The 23,045-nt window shown below is 34.3% G+C and overlaps 1 protein-coding gene across 4 annotated transcripts in view; it reads right to left on the bottom strand.

Annotated features, from left to right (window-relative positions):
- LOC108667412 (homeobox protein Hox-B7) overlaps positions 1-23,045 on the bottom strand; it is a 109,083-nt gene that overhangs the window by 23,663 nt on the left and 62,375 nt on the right. For 2 of the 4 annotated variants that reach the window (XM_047884120.1, XM_047884119.1), the window contains exon 1: positions 8,234-9,055. The exons of the other annotated variants lie outside the window; for them this stretch is intronic. In XM_047884120.1, the coding sequence (XP_047740076.1) occupies positions 8,234-8,362 (129 nt within the window). In that variant the 5' untranslated portion in view covers positions 8,363-9,055. Of the gene's footprint in view, positions 1-8,233; positions 9,056-23,045 lie in introns of those variants that run through there. 4 annotated transcript variants of the gene reach the window in all.

Consider the following 23,045-nt stretch of genomic DNA (forward strand, 5'->3'; position numbering starts at 1 on the left):
ATTGATCTCAAGCATCATGGGTCACGGAAAATTTAAATATGAATGGACGGGTGTACCGACCCAAAATAGTCTCGCAACTAAAAAATGTTGAAATAAATATTACCGTACACTATGATTTCTCACAGAACGCATCAGTTAAAACCCAGACGGTTAAACTGGAAAAAAATAAATATATTATTTTTTGTGTGCTGCTTTAACGGCTACAATTATTCTCAATTTCATAATTTGACAAACTTTTTTGGTTTCCAACTAAAAATGCTCGCTTATTTTGTTGGAATCTTTTTACAAAATCAGTTCCTTTGCTTCGTATATCATCATATTGAATGACGTTCTCTGAAAACTTTTCATTGATCTCAGTAACTTTAGAAATACCATTTATCTTTCTACTACGTTCATCTATTTTTTGTATGGAAGATAAAATTTAACGTAATTAAAATACACACGTCACACTATTTTTCATCGCATTTGCCTGCCGGTTCAGTAGCACGAATGTATTCAAGAGGCGGCGACCTTATGTCAATGGAGAGGCCGACGCGTATTAATTGTAATGGCTGAGCCGCAGCCAGGGAAGAACAGGGACCTTAATTTCAGGAAGGGGGAACTCGTACAACCAGAGAATGGGTATTGAATAGCAGCCAATCGCCAGATGGAGGGAACGTCAGAAATGCAATATTTCGGTGCTTGCCAGCTTTGAGAAGCAACGTAAAAATGCTTTCCATGATTTGTGAAATAAGGTTTGTTTTAAATTTGATAAATTAATTTGAACGGAAAAAATATTCAGTATTCAAAATTTGAAAAAATCGTTTTCGCTAACAGCAAAAGACAGATTTCTAATGCAATAGTGGCTGAAAACGTGATATGAAATGATGAATGGAGTTTCGGTGGAGTTTCATTATATCCTTTAGATTCCACTTAGAGCCATTAATCGAGGTTTAAAAGTAATAACTCGATCAGCTGACCACAGTAGTTGTATTAAGAGTAAAAAAATTGGGCAATTGGAATGAAATAGAAATTTTTCCGAGATAAATCTTTTCCAGGAATCGAAAAGCCCATACTACGAAGAGATTCTTTCTAATATTTGTCTTATATTTTGTTGGCTATGAATAATTCATGTATCAATTACACATGACGGATAGTTAATTGAAATAATCAGAAAGCCCACTTAAAAAGTTTTTCGGATAAATAAAAATAACTGACAATATAACGAAAATTATAAGCACTGAAATCATTTCCTACAAGTTGCAATGGCCTGCAATCATGGATCTTTTGAACCCTTCCATGCCACCAGGCCGAAGGTTGCAATGGCCTGCAATAATGAACCTTTCAACGAGACCGTTAATCTATGAGCGAAGTGAAAGGGTGCGTTGCAAAAGGCTCTTCAGATGCGGTCGTACGCATTGAAATCATCGGCGTCACGGCTAGACGAATGGGATGATGATGAAGTAGTAATGAGGGATCGAGTGTGGTGCTCCATATGAATGATGGTGCGCAACTATCATCTTAACTGTATTGAGTCTAGACTCAAGCATGACTCATTGTCTTAAAAAACGCTTGCAAGCAAGAACAGGAAAATAGATCGAGCCTGCAAATAATTTTTTAAAGCGCGAATTAAAATTAGAAAATAATATAAACCGATATGAGCGAAAGTAGTGCTCTATTGATTGAGAGATTTTTCCAAATGTATACAAGCAGATAAAAATGCAGGGAATAGACTAGCCTAAAAGCTATTTCAGTGAATTTGTTAATCATAATTCACTGTATAATTGACGAGGCTGAAAAATAACGAACTATGTCAATATTAAACCCACCATTGTTATGACTGCAGCGAACGTCAAATGCGTTAAAAATCAATAAATTTCACGATACTGTCAATTCAATTTACTGTCTGCAACGTTGCGGTTACCTAAAATATTTTTAGAAAATTTATAATAAACATTTAGAATCGTAGAAAGCGACCACTTTACAGCCAGTTTTTCGCGTCGTCAAATCAGTCACTTTTTCACAGCAAATCTGAGTGTAAGATATGAGGAACACTGATCTAAAAAAAAATATCTTATTTCTCTCTGGGAGCGTAGATAGTTTGCACGAGTTCAGACACTGACGTTAAGAAGTGAACTGCCTTAGCAAATTTAAAGAACTCAAGTCCGGGCTTCGCTTCAATGCCAAATGCAAACCTTCGAGCGCAATACAAAGCTCCATAAAGCGTTACAAAGACTGACTACGACCTCCAGCTGGGGCCACGCGAATTTTTTAAATGTTACACGCTGTTCAGAAATCTACCATGAACGTATTTTTTATGCAACGAAATAGTCGATGCATTGAAACTACACGAATTCACTTCACTCAGTTAATAATTACACGAAAAACGGACACTATTTTTTGATTTTCAACTTGCATCAATCATTAAAGTTGACTTGGAATGGGTGAAAAGTTAAGCATAAGATTTCCCAACTTGCAGAAATAATAAGTAAAATTATCATCGGTCATCAATAATATTATCGGAATCGAACACGGACTTACTGAGTTTCATAAAATATATTTCTATAATGAAGTATCGTTTAAATTGAGGTTCGAATGATATATGGACAATTTTCTTCTATAAACTAAATTTCTATGGTTAAAGCACCTCTTTTCATTTGTCACTTCTAAATGCCCGAACGAAAGCGCTGGTACTTCAGATTTCCTTGATAACTTCAAACAGTATTTATTGGAACAATTTCACAATTTCACAGTGTAAACTTTGGCTTGCCCCAAGTTCTCGCCTAACTAACTTTACTGTTACTTAAGGAATCTCTGCGAACAATCAGAGTCTCTTTCTTCGCATAAACACATATCGTGAAAATAACTCATATAATACAAAAGAAGAACAACTGTTTTCAGTTATGCAACAGAGAAAATCATTGAAAATCTCTTCAAATAACTTTTCACGCACACACTTAAGTGAAGCCACTGGGGAATAAGAGCACAGCTTGGGTGCGTTTGAACGTGCTTAGAACGTGTTAGGCGGCGCGCTTAGTGAGGCCAGCGAGGCAGCGCGTGTTGTGGGTAGCACGGGATGAATGACTGACGGACATGACAGGCTGCCACGGGTCCCGAAAAAGGGGGAGGGATGCACAAACCAACCAACAACTTATACAGAGGGAGGTAGGGAGGAGAGAACCATTAGCGGCTACTATCCAGCCCTGCTCTTTTCTTTCGCTTTTAAATTTGCTGCTCATGATGGGTCGCGATCGCGATTCATGAGCGTGGGAGCTTGGGCGCCTGATTAGAAGGAATAGCATAAACAAAGCAGCTAAATAATCATGAAGAACCAAACCAATAGTAAATATTTCTTCAGAGAAAGACTATCAGTTTCTCCATGCCAAGTGATCTATATATACGTGTATTGCTACATATATCACGAATAGTTTCTCGTAAATTTTATCAAAGATATATTTCCGTGTATTGTCCTGTCAAAATAAATAATTATATACTAAGAGGCATTATAATAGCATGATGTTATTCATGATTGAACAAGTACTTGCTGTATTGTTGGCTGTAAAAATTTATCAAAGCAAATTCATAAGATATAACACGCGTATAAACGACGTTGATCACTTTATTCATTTCGAAGGTAAAATTTTGTTCCATTGACGAAATTATCAAAACCGGATTCCATCATATTGAGTATTTCAAGCAGAATTTCTAACTTAAAAAATGCACGGTAAATTATTACGATTGGATGACTCATTATTTATTTTTTATTTATTTATTATGAGAAAAGTCCGGTAATGTCATAAACTATTTTCCAATAATTTATATTGAAGTTGATATTCGAGAATACCAACGGTTACGACAAAAAGAGCTTTATATCGCTAACTATATATAGCACATAACTCTAGTGTCTTCTAATTCTTCTCGAACAAATATCTTGCAAAATTAAAACTATACGGGATTATTTATATATTGGCGGTCATTTCTTAAATTTCAGAAACTGATTTTTTGAAATATCAATTCTGAAATTTCGGGAACTGAATTTTAAGGGATTGAAATACATGAGATATGTGTTGAAAGGAGGAAAGGCCATCATTCTTTGCGAGGTCTGACAGTCTGCCACGGTCGAGATGGAAGAATCTGGGACAGCTCCACGCATCAGCGACGCTCCCTGATTGTTTCGCTGTGATCGAACGACGAGTTCTCGATGGTCGCGGTTCTCAGAAATGTCACGAACAACCTCGTAAAATTCGCGAAAAGTAAACCAGGAAGTTCTAAGTTTGAATGTGATTCTTTAGAGTTTTAAAATGCTGACGTAAAATTATTCATATTTATTTGAGGGACTCGAACAATTGCATATCCGGAATCTTCATTCCGTTAACGACACCAGTTATATTTTGGAAATTTTACGCAATTATCTTAAAATGAAGAAAAACTTGATTTAATAATTTGTAAACGCACGATTATATTCTGACCCGAAAATATGAGCTTCATCAAATATTAATATATTCTAAATCAATTGTATTATCCATATCATCTTCTCATACAATGATTCAATACTGCGTGTCTCATTTCAGAATAAATTTCCCGAGACGAAAACAAAAATTTCAAAATTCATGATTAGACAATATTAATCTAGCAGCAAAGAAAAAGGTCTCAATATTAAATTTAATCAATCGCGTTGAAGGATTCCATTTTATAATTCAATAAATAAATATTTCCGCTCACGCCCTACTACGTAGTAAGTCTAAATCACACAAACCGGGATCTGGCTTCATTGACCCCAAATCTGAGCCTGATCCGTCTTTGTCAGCGGCCACACTTTCCTCTCATAGAGGAGCGCAATAAATTTCCCCGTCAATATATCGATTTTCTGCAACGATCGAGGGCATTATAAAATTCATGTGTAGTTTGTAGGAGTTATGTAAGGTATATAAATGCAGAAGTTTATAATATTATTGAACTATTAAATTAAATTAACGATATTATTAACGATATATTAATTTTCGTTTGAGGAACGAAAACAATCTAATTAGAGCAAACTCCGTTTTAGGCTATTTGCTATTATAATCTTTGATATTATTGAGAAACTGAATCGAAGTTTCAGTTATTAAAAAAGTGTATAATCAACAGAAGTCTCGCCACTAACTAACTCTAGTTTGAAGTTGATTCCTAAATTATTGCAAAGAAAATATTGCGGAAATGGTTGTATTAAATCCGTTTGTAATAATTTAATTATTGAGATATTATACAAAATTTTGATTTAATACATCAGGACGATTACAAATCAATGTCTGACGATTTTGCTAAAGTGTCAAATAAAATTCAAATACCACACAATACCTTAAAAGTACGTTGATGTTTCTTCCGATTTTGTAACAGCTCAAAAATGGCCATATAATAAGCAGTGTATACACTTCGAATAATATTTGACTGAACTTCAGCAATATATTACAGTACGTGTTCCTCGCACCGTAAACCAACTTTAGGCGTAGAACCGGCAAAAGAACAGGCGTTTCGTGAGTAAGTCTCTCAAGCATATACTAATGCTTTGTCCTTATTCAATAGCACGGAAAAGCGCCACAATGCAGCGACGGCAGTAGGAAAACACACAAAGAGATGGATCGCGTAGAAAAATTGCTATGGGGAAGCGGATAATGTGGAGCAGAAATTGGAGCAGGAAGCGGCAGCGCTGAGCGAAAATGGACAGCGGCGCCCATTGTGTCAGTGGCACGACAGGCCAGACGGCGAAATGACTTGTTTTGTCGCTTGCAAAGTATCAATAGCAACGAAATTGGACGGTGAGGAAAGTCCTCGATACATGACATTCTTTGCTATGAACTTTCGTATTTAAAATAGATGTTGGCGCAGTGGTAGGTTTGATGGCAGTTTCTGCCATGTAATTTATTTTTCGTGAAAAAATAAATTAAAAGAATCAATAAATATCTGCAATGCTTTCATTTAAAATTATCATGAATGCTATAAATACTGCGAAAGAAAGACGAAGAATAATTTTATCTTACCCAAAGAATCAAAAATGCACAGAAAAGAATACGCGCACGAATCAGATTTCATCACGAACGCGGCTTGACTTCTGGTTAATGCGATTTGTGTTGACTCATGAGCAAATAAACGGAGTGAGATTAAAGAAACATTCGGGAATTGCGAAAGCATCTAATCTTGGTGGACATTAGCTGTTGAAAAGTAGCGAGCCGTGTTGGTCCGTTGGTCATGGGAAGCGGGAATATAGTGTTCCATTGATGTAAAAGAGTCGGGAAAGACAAACGAATATAATATCTTGGTGGAGTGGACAGCGTAAACAGCTGGTCCTGGTAAGCGAGCTGTGTTCCTTTGGGGTAAAGGGGTCGGGAAAGGCAAATGAATATAAAATCTTGATGGAGAAAACAGCTGGTCCTGGGAAGCGGGCCGTGTTCCTTGGGGGTAAAGGGGCCGGGAAAAATAAAGAAATATAAAATCTTGGTGCAGTAAACAGCTGATCCTGGGAAGCGAGCCGTGTTCTTTTAGGCTAAAGGGGCCGGGAAAAATAAAGAAATAACAAATCTTTGTGGAGTACACAGCTGATCCTGGGAAGCGAGCAGTGTTCTTTTAGGCTAAAGGGGCCGGGAAAAATAAAGAAATAACAAATCTTTGTGGAGTAAACAGCTGGTCCTGGGAAGCGGGCCGTGTTCCTTTGGGGTAAAGGAGACGGGAAAGATAAAGAAATAACAAATCTTTGTGGAGTAAACAGCTGGTCCTGGGAAGCGGGCCGTGTTCCTTTAGGGTAAAGGAGACGGGAAAGATAAGGGAATATTGATCAGCGTAGAACCACCTGGCCGTGTCTCCTGTGCAGACTCCCCGCGAAGGCCGCTACATGGAAGGAAATTCGTGGACGTAGCTCCGAGAATATTTATAAGCGGAAACTAAAACACATTATTACAACCAATGGAATTAATGGTTATTTGGAATTGGAAAATGTAATTGGAAAAGGCATAAAAAATGTAGGTACCTGAAAATAGATTCATGATGAAATTAGAAAATGATGACAAAGCACAGCTTACCTTATTTACATAGATTATATGATGCTACATGAGTCAAAAGAAAGTCAATAAAACAGCTTGTCCAGGGAAGCGGGCCGTGTTCCTTTAGGGTAAAGGAGACGGGAAAGATAAGGGAATATTGATCAGCGTAGAACCACCTGGCCGTGTTGCCTGTGCAGAATCCCCGCGAAGGCCGCTACATGTAAGGAAATTCGTGTACGTTGAACCGAGAATATTTATAAGCGTGAACTTAAACACATTATTTCAACCAATAGAATTATTGGTTGGTATTATCACTATTATTGGTATTATTAAATGTTCTTCCTCCAGAAAAATCCACTTATATAAACTTCATTATTAATTAAATCCTTGTTCTAGGGACATGGCAAACAAATAGGGAATATCAAAATTAATGGTAACAATTTTATGGAGAAGAGGAATCCAAAGAAAACAGATTGTCGGAAAATATTGAGGAAAAAATTGGAAAAACTTTTGGAAAGTTTTTGAGAAATATTTGGCATAATTAAAGGAAGACACTTAGCTGCTCACATACAGTCCGTTCGATCATCAATCAAACGCCTTATTCGATACAAAAAATTTGTTAAGGATCGCAATGTGAGAAAATTTCCTCCAAAAGTCATTGAAATAAAATGGATGTGTTTTTCGTAATTTCGTATAGTTGCATTCATGAAGCTTATACTAAAAAATATGCTTCTTGGATTCATTAAGCTCACAGGTTACAAAGAGGCATAAAAAATGTAGTTACCTGAAAAGAGATTCATGATGAAATTAGAAAATGATGACAAAGCACAGCTTACCTTATTTACATAGATTATATGATGCTACATGAGTCAAAAGAAAGTCAATAAACAACATGGTGACGAAGAACAACTTTACAGATAATTTGAAATTTTAGTCGGAGAGTACTGAGTGTAAGAGTTTATATAGACAGACAGTACAAGGAATACAACAGAGTGACAAATTTTACGCAACACAAGCATGTACCATTAAATAGAGAATAGACGTTTGAAGAAATACCACATACCAAGACTATTAACAATACGTTAAAATTGAAAGACAAAGCAAAACAAAACGATCTCAATTTTTTTAACGTTTCATTACAAAAAATATTTGAAGATTTCATAAACGAGAAAGTTTCCTGAGACACTGTGTGGTTTGCCCATTTTTTAAAAAAATACCAAAAACAAGACAATATAACGGACCTCATTATTCTCAGTATAAGTGCTAGGTGGACAATAGCCTCCAGGAGAATCTTCTTCACACCCAGGCATGGGCTGCCCATGGTGCCCATGCATGCCAGCTTCTCCCGAAGGCCACATCACTTCACACATTTCGATATTTCCTTGACTCGTAACTTTTATAAGCTGCGTACGCGACGCATGGTGCACTGTAAGACCAGTGTTCCGGTGCCTCCTTCACTACAGCCTACGGATGGACTTTTTTCAGGCAGGGATCGGCGTGGCGGTCGTTTTTTCTTCTCAGTCACCATCACACACAAAACAAGTTTAAAACTAATATAAGCAATGATGAATAGTAGTTTTTAAATGGGTAATTTAGCATCATAAATAATAGCAAAAAACTTCACTTTCCCACATGATTTAACTTTTGAATGATAAAATAATTGGAACTTCTAGTACAGTTACATCAATTCACCGGGCATTTATTTCATTTCAAGGAACGCTAAAATGATGTCATCCGCTCATAATTATTTAGTAGTTGATGAAAAAGAGCAACGCAACCGCATTAAAATGAGTACATCCAAATATCAACCATTGCAAAATTTATCGTATACAGTTATTAAGGCACCGGTTAAAAACAAGGAAAGTTTAATAATATTTAATGCTGACAAAGTGAATCAGCACACCACGGTTCGGACACAAATCAACGCCTTATTTTCAGTGGGATTCATCAGTGAAGATAGACACTACAAAGATTTTCTTACTTGCAACAACATGCACACAAAACAGACAAATAGTGTTCTTCTGATAGAAGTAAAATACTGGCATCCTATGCAATGGAGGCAAATCTGTGGAATAAATATATAATGAAAATAGGAACAGTATATGAAGGTCATTATGAATTATTGAGAAATGCAAAACTCTGTTCTCTCAGGTATTGGAGCGCTTAGTACCTTAAGTTTACCGTTTATATGAATTTTAGAAATTTATCCCAAAGTGGAATTTATTCGTTCTACGAATTGCTGGAACAGTCAGTTGATTAAAAAAATTGTATTTGATAAATTTTATTCGAAAAAATTAAAATTTGAATAAAGTACATGAACAAATGTATTCATTTTTGACAATGAGATTATATTGAAAACATTTTAATTGCACCTGACTTTTTGAAACACTACTGGCTCATAAAATTTTATTCATTGAAAGTATTATCGGGATAAGTCCGGAAAATATGAAATTAAATTTATTTGTAACTTGTGAAAATTTCATTGCTTCAGTATAAGTTTTTATCAACAAATTTAATGATTTGTTGATATCCACCCAATATCATCAACGAAGAAGTCGCATCGTAGTTATCGTAAAAGTTATCATAAAAATTCAACTACTATTATCGTAAAAATTCAACTGCATGAAAATGGGGGAAAATGTGTAAAATGAACATCTATTCTGGTGTTTTAAAATAATGTCATTCATTTAAATTTTCTATCACACTCGTCTCGGAAATATTTTCCTCAACTTTCACTGATATCTCGAAATATTCTGTCAGTCAATATTATTCTTTGTTTTTTTTTACCTTATTTTATCAATCAAGATTTTCTCAAAATTCATTCCCAAACTTCTTACAAAATAATTCCTTTTTGCTATGTTTAAACACATATGTTGATTTTTGTACGTAATCAACTAATTACAATGAGATGAATTAATTTTCGCTACACTATACAGCTTCAATTTCTCCTGTTCGCGTATTCTCGAAGTTTATGGTACCTATATATTTCTTTTATCCTGTAATGATATTTCTCGAACATTTAATTATTGTACTACATCAAGACCCCAGTACAATTTTTTTTTGTTTATACTGCATATTAGCTTTTAACACGACCTCAAAACTCATGGTTTCTGGTCGTTTCTATGATAGAAATCTGAAGAAATAACATCTTTTCTTCTTCCACCCTGACCCCCATGACCTTCCAAGTCATCCCTACGTGCAATATATTTTCTTTTCCCACAACCCGCAATTTCGAGGAAAAGGCGAGCAAACTGCGCGAAAATCCAGTCAACCATTTAATGCATACCAGGTGCGTTTTACTTCGGTTTCTGTTTTTTTTTTCGGTAATATGCCCCAGACACTCGAAAAAATCAGTCACTCTCGATCATGTCTTTCAGTTCTTTTTTTTTTTGAATGATAGATAAAATTATTGATTTTTTTTCCTATTTTACGAATATATAGTGATATCCAAAGAAAAATGTATTTACATTTTTTCCAAATAAATGGAGTTTGAGAAATTATTTGTCTCATTTGCGATTAGATATACGTATTTTATTTTGTAACCATGTTCGGAATCGCGTGTCCTGCTCTGCGAACTTACATTTTCTTTCAACCACGAAACTCAATTCCCCGGAGGAAAATGGGAAGCATTTTTTTTTCGGTAATATGCCCCAGACACTCGAAAAAATCAGTCACTCTCGATCATGTCTTTCAGTTCTTTTTTTTTTTGAATGATAGATAAAATTATTGATTTTTTTTCCTATTTTACGAATATATAGTGATATCCAAAGAAAAATGTATTTACATTTTTTCCAAATAAATGGAGTTTGAGAAATTATTTGTCTCATTTGCGATTAGATATACGTATTTTATTTTGTAACCATGTTCGGAATCGCGTGTCCTGCTCTGCAAACTTACATTTTCTTTCAACCACGAAGCTCAATTCCCCGGAGGAAAATGGGAAGCCCTCCTAGCATACGCGCTTGTAGGAAATACAAAGTTTTTCTGGAAATACCAGTAAATTTGCAGAGTCCTTACAAGCAAAACTTCATTAACGTAATTTAAATTCCTTGGCCATTAGAAAAACAATAAATTGGTATTTAAAGAACAACTAATGTTGAGATGACAACATAGTAATGCTGCCTTTCGGCACCTTTTTACAAACAGTCTACGGTATTCGTTACCCAAATTTAGTTTACCGTTTTGCATATACCTATTTAGAACGAGACGAGAAATTCCCCCAAAAATACTATCGAAAGCGCTGAATTTCTCCCATTTGATCAGTGAATCTGAGGTATGATGAATTCGTAGATTTTCAGGTTGAACTATTATTAAATCGCAGGAGATCGTAATTTTTATTACGAGGCGGAAAAATTAATGATACTAAATGTCCATCATAATAATGTGATCCTGACGATTTTCTAATTATGACCTGAAATATATATTAGAATATCCCTAAGTAAATTTACACTTTGAAATTTCTAGATTATAGCAAAAAGGTCTAAGTTTTCTTCTGCACCTCGTATGAAATTTATAATCCACTTTATACCCAAGAGTTATACAAACTAGTAAAATTTTTTGGACCGGTATGAAACTTTCTATCAAATGAATAAAATTAAAAAAAAACGTTTTCTTCGAAACTTGTGGTTTTAGTTTGAATAAATCTAATTTGTATTTGATAAGTTTTCAAAGGTGGTAAAAAAATGACCAAGAATAGTGCGAGATATTTAAATAAGAAATTTTACAGCATAGAATTCGCTCAATGCTAATGAGAACTAGTAGTCAGGATGGAGCAATCATGAGTCCTTAAAGGCAATCGTAACGCTATTCCTACGGTGAGTTTTAAATATAATCACAGTTTGGAGTGGGCATTGAGGTGCGTCGTAAAACACGTCGAGCACCGGTTTGCGGTCGAGCGCCAAACCTCCTTAGCTAATCCTGCCCGCAAAATTAGCACGCCTTTTACGCATAAAAAAAGAATCCTTAAATGTTTGCTTGCTAATATTAAAAATTTTGCCTAATTAGTATTTTATTCGTCAGAGAAATTCTACTGGAAAAAACACATGCAAGCAGCATTAACGAATTATAACCCTGTCATGAGATCTCAAAGATTGCGCGACCTTCCAAGAAATACCGGTGATTGATTTAAGCAGTTTCCCCGTGGCAAATTTACCTTTGGGCTGGAGCGTCAGGGTAATAAATTTGGGCAAAAAATTACCACAATAAGGACTCGAAAAGGATGGTCCAAGAATGATAGACAGGAGCAGACAGTTCTCAAGAGACCTCCTTTGCGTAAGGAGTCTTTGACATTTGCTTGTGAAGTGGGTTACACAAAGTGTTCAAGTGCATACTAATAATTACAAGTACTTTGAAGAACCTAGCATGTCAGATTATGGACACAGACGGGTTATTTATTTAAAACAACGTTAAAGAATCCAGTATGTCAGATAATGGACAACGATGGATTATATATTTTTTCAAGTTTATGCCAAAAATCGGTAAGTGGAATGATTTCAAATATGAAAAAAGATTCCTGAATATAATAGGTTTACGACTAACCATAGGGTATTAAAAAATATGTTCGCTAACTATGTTCACTGTTCTTGTAAATAAGTATGGAAGAATAAAGAAATCCAGTTCCATTCAAAGTTGTTCTAAAATTGAGAGAATAATTAATAAATGCTCGCATGAATGATAAATGGTATCCGACAAAAATTGCACTTTGTCGTAAAATATAACACTAATTAATTATAGTAAACGCTAAGCTAATATATCATTATAACAATGCCTCGAAATAATTTGAGGGAAGTAACAATTCAGGATTATAATTGAGCAAGTATCAGAGCAAAACAACATGATAATTAGTTTCTTTTTTTGGAACAAAAAAAAATTAAAAACTCGAAGATTGAAGTGCCTAAGCTTCGAATAAGTCAGTTCGGACTATAAACAACAATTTAAAGATCATTTAGAATCAAAAAATATTTTTCCTACTCTTCAGTTGGTATGAAATTTTATTATTAGGAAATCTCGCGATTAGTTGTACCTACCAATCATTATCCCGAAGCAAATGCTGTGAAATAAGAACCGAACGGTATCCATGCTTTGAACCCCGACTGGGAGCGATCATATTTCGCATATCCTGAAAAAAATTTCTTCCTTTTATTATCTCGTTAAAACATTCAATGATTCTTGTGAGTGTTATTTTAATTAGGTCGAGTCTACAATTGAGAATAGACTANAAGCGTTTCTGAAATCTAATGAGACAGGGACAGAGTTATCTACTTTAATTTTTACGACCGAAACATATTTTTGAAAATGATGTTATCATTCATGAATGGGCTGCACCCCTCGTAGCAAATTTCCCAATACAACAATGAAGGGCGACAGAAAGTACTGCACGAGAGAGAATAGTTCCTCTTTAAAGTCGCAGTCCAGCGGCCGTTTTCTGTGTCGACCTCAATTTATGGTTTTCTCTGAAGGACGCACGGTCGATATTTATGGCGCTGCGAGACAGCCACTGGACACCAGCGTAACGGCCTCGCAAAAATTCCAATCTTCCATCCATTCCTCTACTTTGGTCTTCATTAAAGTTTAATACAAATGAAGCGCGTTTGAAACATTTTATTTGCCGTTAAAAAATTGTATGAACAACTAAGAACTATGACTTGCATTGGAAAATGTGAATTGCTTAAGTCAATGATATTCCACGGAGTTTACTGTCAATTCAATTAGTTTGACAGAATTTTGACAGAAGCCATGATGAGATTAATATTTTAATGTTACATTATGCAGATGGGCCTGAATTACAGTTGTTCTTTTATTCTATTTGACGTACATTAATACGTACACACTGGTGCGGCAACTAAACAAGAAAATAAGATGGCGGAGAATCGCACCTCCCCCAACATTTTCTAGCTTGAAGTTCTAAGGAAAAGTTCCAAGGAATGTTCCAGCTTTGTAATCATTTAAATCAAACATTCCCGAATTTTTATCAAACAAACAAAATTCAAGCGCTGTGGCGACCGTTGCGTAATAATAACAAATTTAGAGACAATTTGTGGAAATTAGTGCATCATTTCATTATTGAAGATTAAGAGATTCTATTAAATTTATAGGAAATTTAAAATTATTATGCTTCAAAATTGTACTAAAGTTTCTCGTATCATGGAATTCGGGTCCGTGGATAATAATTTTTTCTATTGCGAAACTGAAATAGCCCACGTTAACGGCAGACACGGATATCGAAACGAAACAAATATCTAAAAATATACATATGATTTCAATTATCAAAATGACTTTATTGTGGAGAAATTGTGTATTCAAAATGTAATTACGCTTTTAGATCTCTTTAATGAATTGGCAGGAGCCCGAGCTAGAATTCTTCGGATGATAAACTTACTAGACAATCACTCGGTAAACTTTACATTGAAGAGACTTAAAAGTATTAAGCAAGCGTTCGTAGCGTACGAAAGTCTGCGGGCGCTAGATCGATCGAGATCAGCGCTAGCAGATCCTGAGCGAGATCACTAGAAGAAAATGGGAAATCGGATCAATTTGGCTATCAGTCAACGCCAGGCGGGCTTCGGTTTCATCGATTACAGATACTTCATATCTACCGAGACTGCAGAAGTCTTATCTCGTTACATGAAAAACTTGACATTTTCATGGTTCGCGTCTCAATTATATCAACATTGAATGTCTATTATACATATGTTTTCTGGCGATGAATACTTTGCATATTTCGGCGATATTTCTACTGAATTTTTAAATTATGTTTCTGTGACACAACAAACAGGTTATCACTTTCACTTTTCAAACTCGCCCAAATTTTTCGAAATGAACTGAATGGAATAATTTTGTGTCCAGCAAGCCCACTACCTTATTAAATGAGCGCAATTCTAAGTCAACTTTTGCAAGAATTCCGAGTATTTGTGACACGCAGCAGTTTTTTGTAACATTTCAAAGTAGGTCTCATTTTCAGACGTGAACTCTTTTTAGAATATTCTTGTCCTCGACTTTTAAATTTGCTCCCTTTGTATGAAATTTATTACTATACTTTGAAACAGAACAATTAAAATCTCAGGTCAAATATTCAGTATGTTGGTGGGCTTTATCAATGTGAACTGAGTGGAAAAATTTCGTGTCAAGTAAACCCACTACCTTATTAACTGAGCGCAATTTTAAGTCAACTTTGTCATGAATTCCGAGTATTTGTGACACGCAGCAGTTTTTTTGTAACATTTCAAAGTAGGTCTCATTTCAGCCGTGAACTCTTTTTAGAAAAATCCTGTCCTCGACTTTTTAATTTGCTTCCTTTTTATGAAATTTATTACTATACTTTGTAACAGAATAATTTCAATATCAGGTCAAATATTCAGTATGTTGGTGGGCTTTATCAGATAGAATAAAAATTTCAATTTCGAAGGCAAAATATATTTTATTGATACAAAGATTTAATGGCTACAACATAATTGGAATTTTGTTCGTATTTTTATTTTGATTTCACCGCACTGAGTTTGAACTAATATTTAAAAAAATTACTTCTTTGAATGTTTTCTATCATGTAATAATAGTTGGTTTTCAATAATATCAAGAATTGCTCAGCTTTTCTTTCATGATTAACAAAATCGAAAAAAATTATTATTAGAAGACAGGAATCACATTTCATTTTTACTTGCCATTCATAATAGAAATATTAAATTTTTAATATAAATGAGCTAATTAATCAAATAATATAACACTTTACTATTAACAATTTCTTAGACTGGACTGAAAAAAAGTTGGATTATAGACTACACCTGCCTTAATATATCAAATTTATATATCAAATAATATGAAGAGGTAGAAGTCTAAAATAAATATTTGATTACAAGAACAATAAACTGAGTACATTTGTCATCAGGAATAACTGCAAGCAAATATTGTCAATTTATGCATCTTAATATTTTTTAACTTATAATATTATTTCTTGTTTAGTTATTTTAACTTTCGAATGCAAATGAACACCAGACTGAGAAATTTCAAGATATTAGAACTAATTATTCTCTGAATTTATACATTCTTGATATATTTCAATAAACTTTACATGATTTGTTGTCAATAAATAAAAAATTTAACATCCGACAACGATGAATTACGTTAGTGATATCTGTTATCAAATTAAGCAGTGCTGTTTAATAAATAGGACGAGTTTGAAATTGTTTTTGATTTAAAAATTATCGTTCCCAGTACATTGTTGTATTATCGAGAAATATTTGAGACGGATTATTTTTGAAGTGCAGGTTACTTTTTTGTGGTTTTTCTAAATAACTTTTTTATAAAAGTCTCAGATGAAATTAATGGCTGCCTATGATTATAAATGATGTCGCTGACGGGTTTAACCGGCTGCGTTATCCCGAATATAGTTCATGTTGGGATACATGAATAATTTTTCTATGATGTTTAACATTGCTCTAGAAAATATTATTGGATTCCAACTGAAATCCGGTCAATGCGACATGTAACTCACGACCTTTTGGTCTTCACTATGATCTAGCTAGACGTGTCTTTTCCGCAACATGATTAGCGAATAAATTTTTTGATTGTTCATTTCTCTGCCATTTGAAGAAAAATTTATACAAGCTGAATGTAAACAATTAAAACCTTTCTTATTATAAAAAATTGAACTTTCTGAAAGAAATTATAAAAATTTAATGGGCGTATACACATAACACCAACTTCATTTCATTCCCCATAGAAAAAATCTGAATGTTAAAATCTGAAACTGAATGTTAAACAGGAACATTTTATGATTTCAGTTGTTTATGAAGATGGTGTCAGTGTTATTGTGCTGGCGGTATGAAGCGCAGGCAGCGAGCGTTCGAGTGGCTGATGGAAGTCGTGTAGACGCGCCGCGTGTCGAGCATTGGTCCAACTGCGAAAGTTATGGGCGGTGCCTGAGCCCAGCTCCGTCAATTGTCATTTGATCCGAGCTGAAATCGCGCACATTTATTCTCCATCCTACTCGAAAATCTTCAAGAACACAAATTTTTCTAACGTGTTAAGCAAGAGTGAGCTGTTTTGGTAATGTTGAGTGAGTTAGGAGATCGTATACTGAGAACTCATGTATTGAAGAAGAGGGCATCATGGCTACCAGAAAGTCTTGTAAGAAATATTCATTTCTATCTCCACATCCATGAATATTTTTTAGTTAAATAACTTTGATCAAGTTTGTTAATTATTCAATCGGAATAATGTGTTATTATTATAAAAAATATCAGTAACTTGGATTATAATTTTCATATGACCAATAATTTATTAATAATACTTTTGGACTAATGCCAATTTAAGTAATACATTGACCTCAAAGAAGTTGAAATGAATTTGTTTTCTGGCTGCAACTGAGTCATTAGTAAAAATTGGACGCTGAAATTAATTTTAACTCAAGTGATAGGAACTCACAATTTTATTAACAACGAAAGTTTTGTGGTTAATTCAGGATTTGTTTTGAAACTCCAGGAAGCATGACTTGTGATTAGTACTTTTCTGATAACGGACACAATGTATGTTGTACATTCGAAATATTCAACATTTAGACGTCGAATGGAAGAATGAGATATACTAAAATATTTCAGACTTACAAGTTTAAATGAGAATTAGTGTTATTACCGAGCCACCATCACATTTCTCTCGCTCCAAAATGGCATTCGGCAGCAAAATAAAAATTTAATTTCAATTTATAATATACATTTTATTTGTAATTTATATTTTTAGAACAATTTATTTCAAGCAAGCGTTTGAGTCACTGATGCCTCCGTTTGAATGTTTTAATGAAGAACAATTACTATCCTCTCACAATCAAATCATGAAACCTTCTACTTTCAGATCTGAAGCAGATAAATGTATCATTAATGAGCCATAAATATTCATATCAATATGAATTTTGAAGCATCCCATCATTTATGATCCATAAATATTCGTTTCAACATGAATATTCCGCTTGCGATATTTGAGATCATAAAATAGATAAATTTATCTCTAATCTTTAGCTACTTGATGTTTAAGAACTATTGTTCATGACCAGAATAAAATATTTTAAGATACTATCGTGTTAACTCAACTCAATTTTTCGGAATATAATAAAGGTAGATGAATTTTTCAGCAGCAATGATGGTACCTAATTTAAATTAGTTGCAAATTTATAGCAGCAATATCATGAGCAAATTGTTTCATTTATCATGGCTCATGCAGTAGCAAATTGTTCTGTGCTCCGGCAGTTAAATATACTGAATAACTCAAAGCTACAGCTGTGGTATTGCTTGGTACAGAAGTGTTAGATTCCAAGTATACGCTATATTAACGGAGAGTTCTAGGTGGACAAGCTTATATTATATGGATCTGAAAAAATCTATTAAATTTAATAATTTTAATTAAATTGATTAATTTCATCTGTCATTTACCTGAAAGTGAGAAAAAAATTTTGAACTACGCATTTATGGATCCGATTTAATAAATAAAGAAGTTACCAAAAATTTTTTTCAACTTGCATAGACGCCATGTTGAATAAAATGACAAATGCACTTTTAGATTTTCCACATAAATAACACACTATAGGCACAAAAATAATAAACGAAGCTTATTTCACTCATTAATAGCCTGAAATTTGCAACACTTGAATTAATTAAAAATTCATCAAACGGCGATATCTCTGCTGCAAAAATTCCCATATTAAAATATTACCCGTTGCTTTATTATTTATCACAAGACGTGAATGATCGAAAGCGAGCGAATCGTGCGAAAAATCATCTCGGTGTGTGAATTAGAACAAAATATAATCCTGCCCATTATAATTGTAACATGTAATAATTTTTTTAAAATAATCAAAAACGAAAGAAGGTTAAGCCCCCAAAAAAAACTCAATGAATTTTCGAGTCAGTATATTGTCTTCACAGACATCCGAGTTACTCGTCATTATTTTTATCACACCGAAACGAAAGGCAAAATTTTGTGCCGGATCATTTCATCTTTCCAATTAAAATACCATAAATGAATTAACCTCTTAATAATAGAATCAATCGTAGATTGCATCGTAACTTATTCAATAACTGAAATTGAACGAGCGTCAAATCAAGACAGTATAGTAACGACTCACGAGTTTTGGAGTGACATTAACTGTAATGCAATTGGCTGCTGCTGCTATTTTTGTTATCTTCTATTTCAGACCCGACGCCTGGTTAGCGTGGCTGGGAACAAACATCGCTTGCTGGTCGGAATGTTTAAAGGGGATATGAGCGAATAAGCGACCAACGGTTGTGGCAAACAAGATGAACGGCCACGTTCAACTTCATGCAGCTCGCTGTGCTTGGGTCGAGTTCTCTGGCATTGTTGGCTTTCTTCATAATGGTGAGCGAGAGAAAGTTAGGAACGAACAGGAAATACTCATTAATGACGAAATCTTTCTTGTTGTGATTTTATTGTTTTTTTTTTGCATCTAAAAGAGAAGTGAGCTCGATTTAAAATTGTTTTACCAGTATCAATTTGGTAATAAAAATTAGCTATTCCGTAACCTTTTTCATAGGGTCCTCTAGTAACCTTTTTTTCGGAACCTCTATACTTCTGTTATGTAACAACCAATATGCACTTATATACTATAGTTCTAATGATGCAAGTTAATTTGATCCATATAATAGAAGCAATCTGTATTCAGCAAAAAAAAAAATTCAAGCGACTTATTTTTTATGAAATTTTTGTAAAAATAGATAAACCTCAACACTGATAATTTTCAAGTTTTCGCATGCGAATATGTTGTTTTAGCCTTCATAAATTATCTTTATCATCATCTCATGGATGTAATTCAGTCATGTTCTAACGTTAATAAAACATTTTGATTTTGCAATTGCGATGCATGGGAAACAATTCGAACAAAAATTTAAGGAAATTTCTGTATATAATTTTTATTCAATAAATTACAGTTTTGCCCATGATATGCATCAATTCCGCAAATATCTGTTATAGTAATCTTGCTGCTGCATATGACTGTTCTGAGGTATTTTTACCCGAAATTCTACTCACAGACAGATTTTTTTCTAACTTACTATTCTTAAGAGGTGATTTTAAGTTTATTTTCAAATGTAGATGAATACTTTTCTTCAACTTATCAAGTTCTCTATATGTCGTGTCCAAATAAAAGTAATAGTTTACGATGCAATTTTTTTTTTATTTTTGAAAGTCTTGCCACCTCATTAGTATATTTTTAATGTACTATACTTTTTTCGGTCGTCCTAATTTGAATATTCTAACTCATCATACATAAATTTTGTTTACAAGTTAACGTAAGTGAGTTTTGATACGGGCGCATGTGAAGAAGAAGCATGACTCGATCATACTGAATTGGCAAGCTTTTTTGAACGACTATCCACGAGCCGACCAGCCCGCCCCTAATACCTGTGATCCAAGGCAAATTGCGAACAATTTTCTCCAGGCTTGAGGTTCAGTTGCCAGTCGAAATGATAGGACCTCTTTCGCTGTAAATAAAAAAGTAAAACAGACTGTGGTCGGTAATATTTTTCGCTGAACGCGTTCGAATTTCTAGACAGGAAGAGCAAGCAACGATGTTTCGGCGAGGAGCAGTAAATTTGTGATAATATATCATTTCCTAGACGAAAATGTGAGAAGGCAGCGCCTTGTTGTGAATTATGGTGAATTATTAATCGAGGATTAATAGATAATCACAACTGTCCGTAGATTTTCAAACAATAAATGCGGCTTCAAAATTACTTCTAATAATAGGCACCGAACATTAACATATTTACGATTTCATAATGCCACGTGGTGAAACACACAATTTTTCAGCACCGCGTAAGTGTAGCACAAGTGGGTGGCAATAAACTGTCGAGATTTACTATGTTAGCCTCTAAATTGTCTTCCACGATTCTCATGCAAAAAACCTAAGTGATTCCCTGGAGTTTAATGAGAGGCATTTCCTGAAGTGAGCCACAACCCGTGCAGGCCCTTCATAAAGGTCGTAAACTCTCCATTAAGCCCCAGATTGAGCAAGTCCATTTCTCTCCGGTAACGAGTCTACTCGAGTTACCCTCAACACGCCATAAAGTGAAACGCTCTCCAGTTGAGGCCCATAAAATTGCCTCGAGACCATAGGGAGGCCGCCTCTGCTGATAACAAACTGTGGCCATTTGCACTCTTTAACTTTTTAATTTATCGCAGATAAAGCGGCTTGGTGGGCTGAGGTTTGACTGGGAAGACCCGGGACGACGAACACAGCAGTCATACGATGACACTCCTGTCATCGTCACGGAACGTCAGACTCGCTCATGTCCTGGCAAGGTGAGTGCAAAGACCTTAAATTTGCATTGTCATGATCACTATTGCAGGTATTACCATTGCATACAAAAATTAAATCTTAAGCTTTTAAAGAATGAATAAATCAATTTATTTGAAGGAAACGACGAAACATCAGAAAAAATTGACCAGCAGTGTGAAATACCAAATAGAATGTTTTAAAATATAAATTGAAACTATTCTCACAATAATTTGTGTGATTCACTTCTGAATTGAGTTTAATATATTTCTCTTAAATTATATCAGATTCTCGATAAAAAGTTAAAAAACAACTGCGCTAGAAATTTTCTCAGAAATTAATTTCTATTTATTTTTTCGGAAGGTTTTAAAATTACCTAATATGTTCAGGGTAAGCTTCAGTTTAGTTAAATCAGCAAGTAACTTTAATTATTTATTCAAGGGGACCTACCACATAATAAATGAAAACGGCGGGTAAAACAAACTTTTAGCGCGTAAATGAACAATACTGATCGTAGCGAGGTATTAGTTAGATTTATTAATTCTTAGGGGGCGGATAGTGAGGCGCTGTAAAATATAAATGGGGTTTGAAGAAACTTTTTATATTTTTAACGATTTATATTTAAAGTAAGAAATTACTTCATTTAGAAAAGCTAGGCTAAATGTAAGTTATATATTGAACGTAGGTTTTTGCAAGTCTTCTTAAATTTAAGATTATTTCATTTGGGAAAATTTTACGAAGATTTCGATTAACGGAATTTTAAAATCGCAGGAAATATATGAGACATTAAATAACAGTTTATAAAATGTTGCTATGAATTAGCGTCATAAGCTGTGACGGGAGATAAATAGGAGATCAAGGTTTATAATTAATAGCTGTATACACGATGACAGCATTCAGGATAATAAGATTAGCGATAACTGGTTTCGGGATAAATTAACAAAATTTCTAAATCTCTGCCATTATTATACGCGGAAAAGCGTTGGGTTAAGCTGGTACAGTGCACGATAAAAGATATATGTTTTTATAGAACACAATATTTTCAACGCAGACTAACCCCCAAAAACATGAGATCACACACATACAGAACGTACCTATAGCGTCCCAAGATTTCATATATGGTTAACATTTACATCTTTCTAAAAACCTGTCAAAAAATAACGCTATCAACGAAAATTAAAAATATTTTTAAACATAATACAATGAATTTGCATTGGTGGTAGCCAATACCATATCTCAAGTAAATGTTTGCCTTTGTGAACGAAAATGACGCTCGAACCCCTACAGCCAAGTTTAGAAGCTTGATTTTCCAAAAGTGGCTGAGGCCGAGCAAGGAATGCCTCCTGCTTAGTGGTGTAATGGCTCCAATTTCAGAGCAATGGCTTTAAAATGGGACCACTTTTATCTCAATAGCGCTACGCTTCACGTGACTTTGACTATGTAAGCGGTGTCAGGACGCAAAAAATTCATGATTTCTCAACCTCAACATTAATAGAGCGTCGAAAATGTATTCAATGTCTCGAATTTTAAAGACACCGACAATGCTGGTATTTGCGTTGAAATAATTTTTGTGTAGTATAATTGTAATAGTATATTTTAAAATTTCTTGGCTCTTTTTGATCTAAAGCATTCAAAAATCCGTTGAAAATAAGTTTGCCATGCATTTCTTCATTATTAGAGTCATCAAGCATCCAGTGCATGTGATTCCACATTCCTAAATGTATCAAACCTATTCGGAATGGGTCATCCCCTTTTTTAAATTGCATCATGCATTAACG

Source organism: Hyalella azteca, unplaced genomic scaffold, assembly GCF_000764305.2.
Source record: "Hyalella azteca isolate HAZT.00-mixed unplaced genomic scaffold, Hazt_2.0.2 contig14656, whole genome shotgun sequence".
NCBI classification, from domain to species: Eukaryota; Metazoa; Arthropoda; class Malacostraca; order Amphipoda; family Hyalellidae; genus Hyalella; species Hyalella azteca.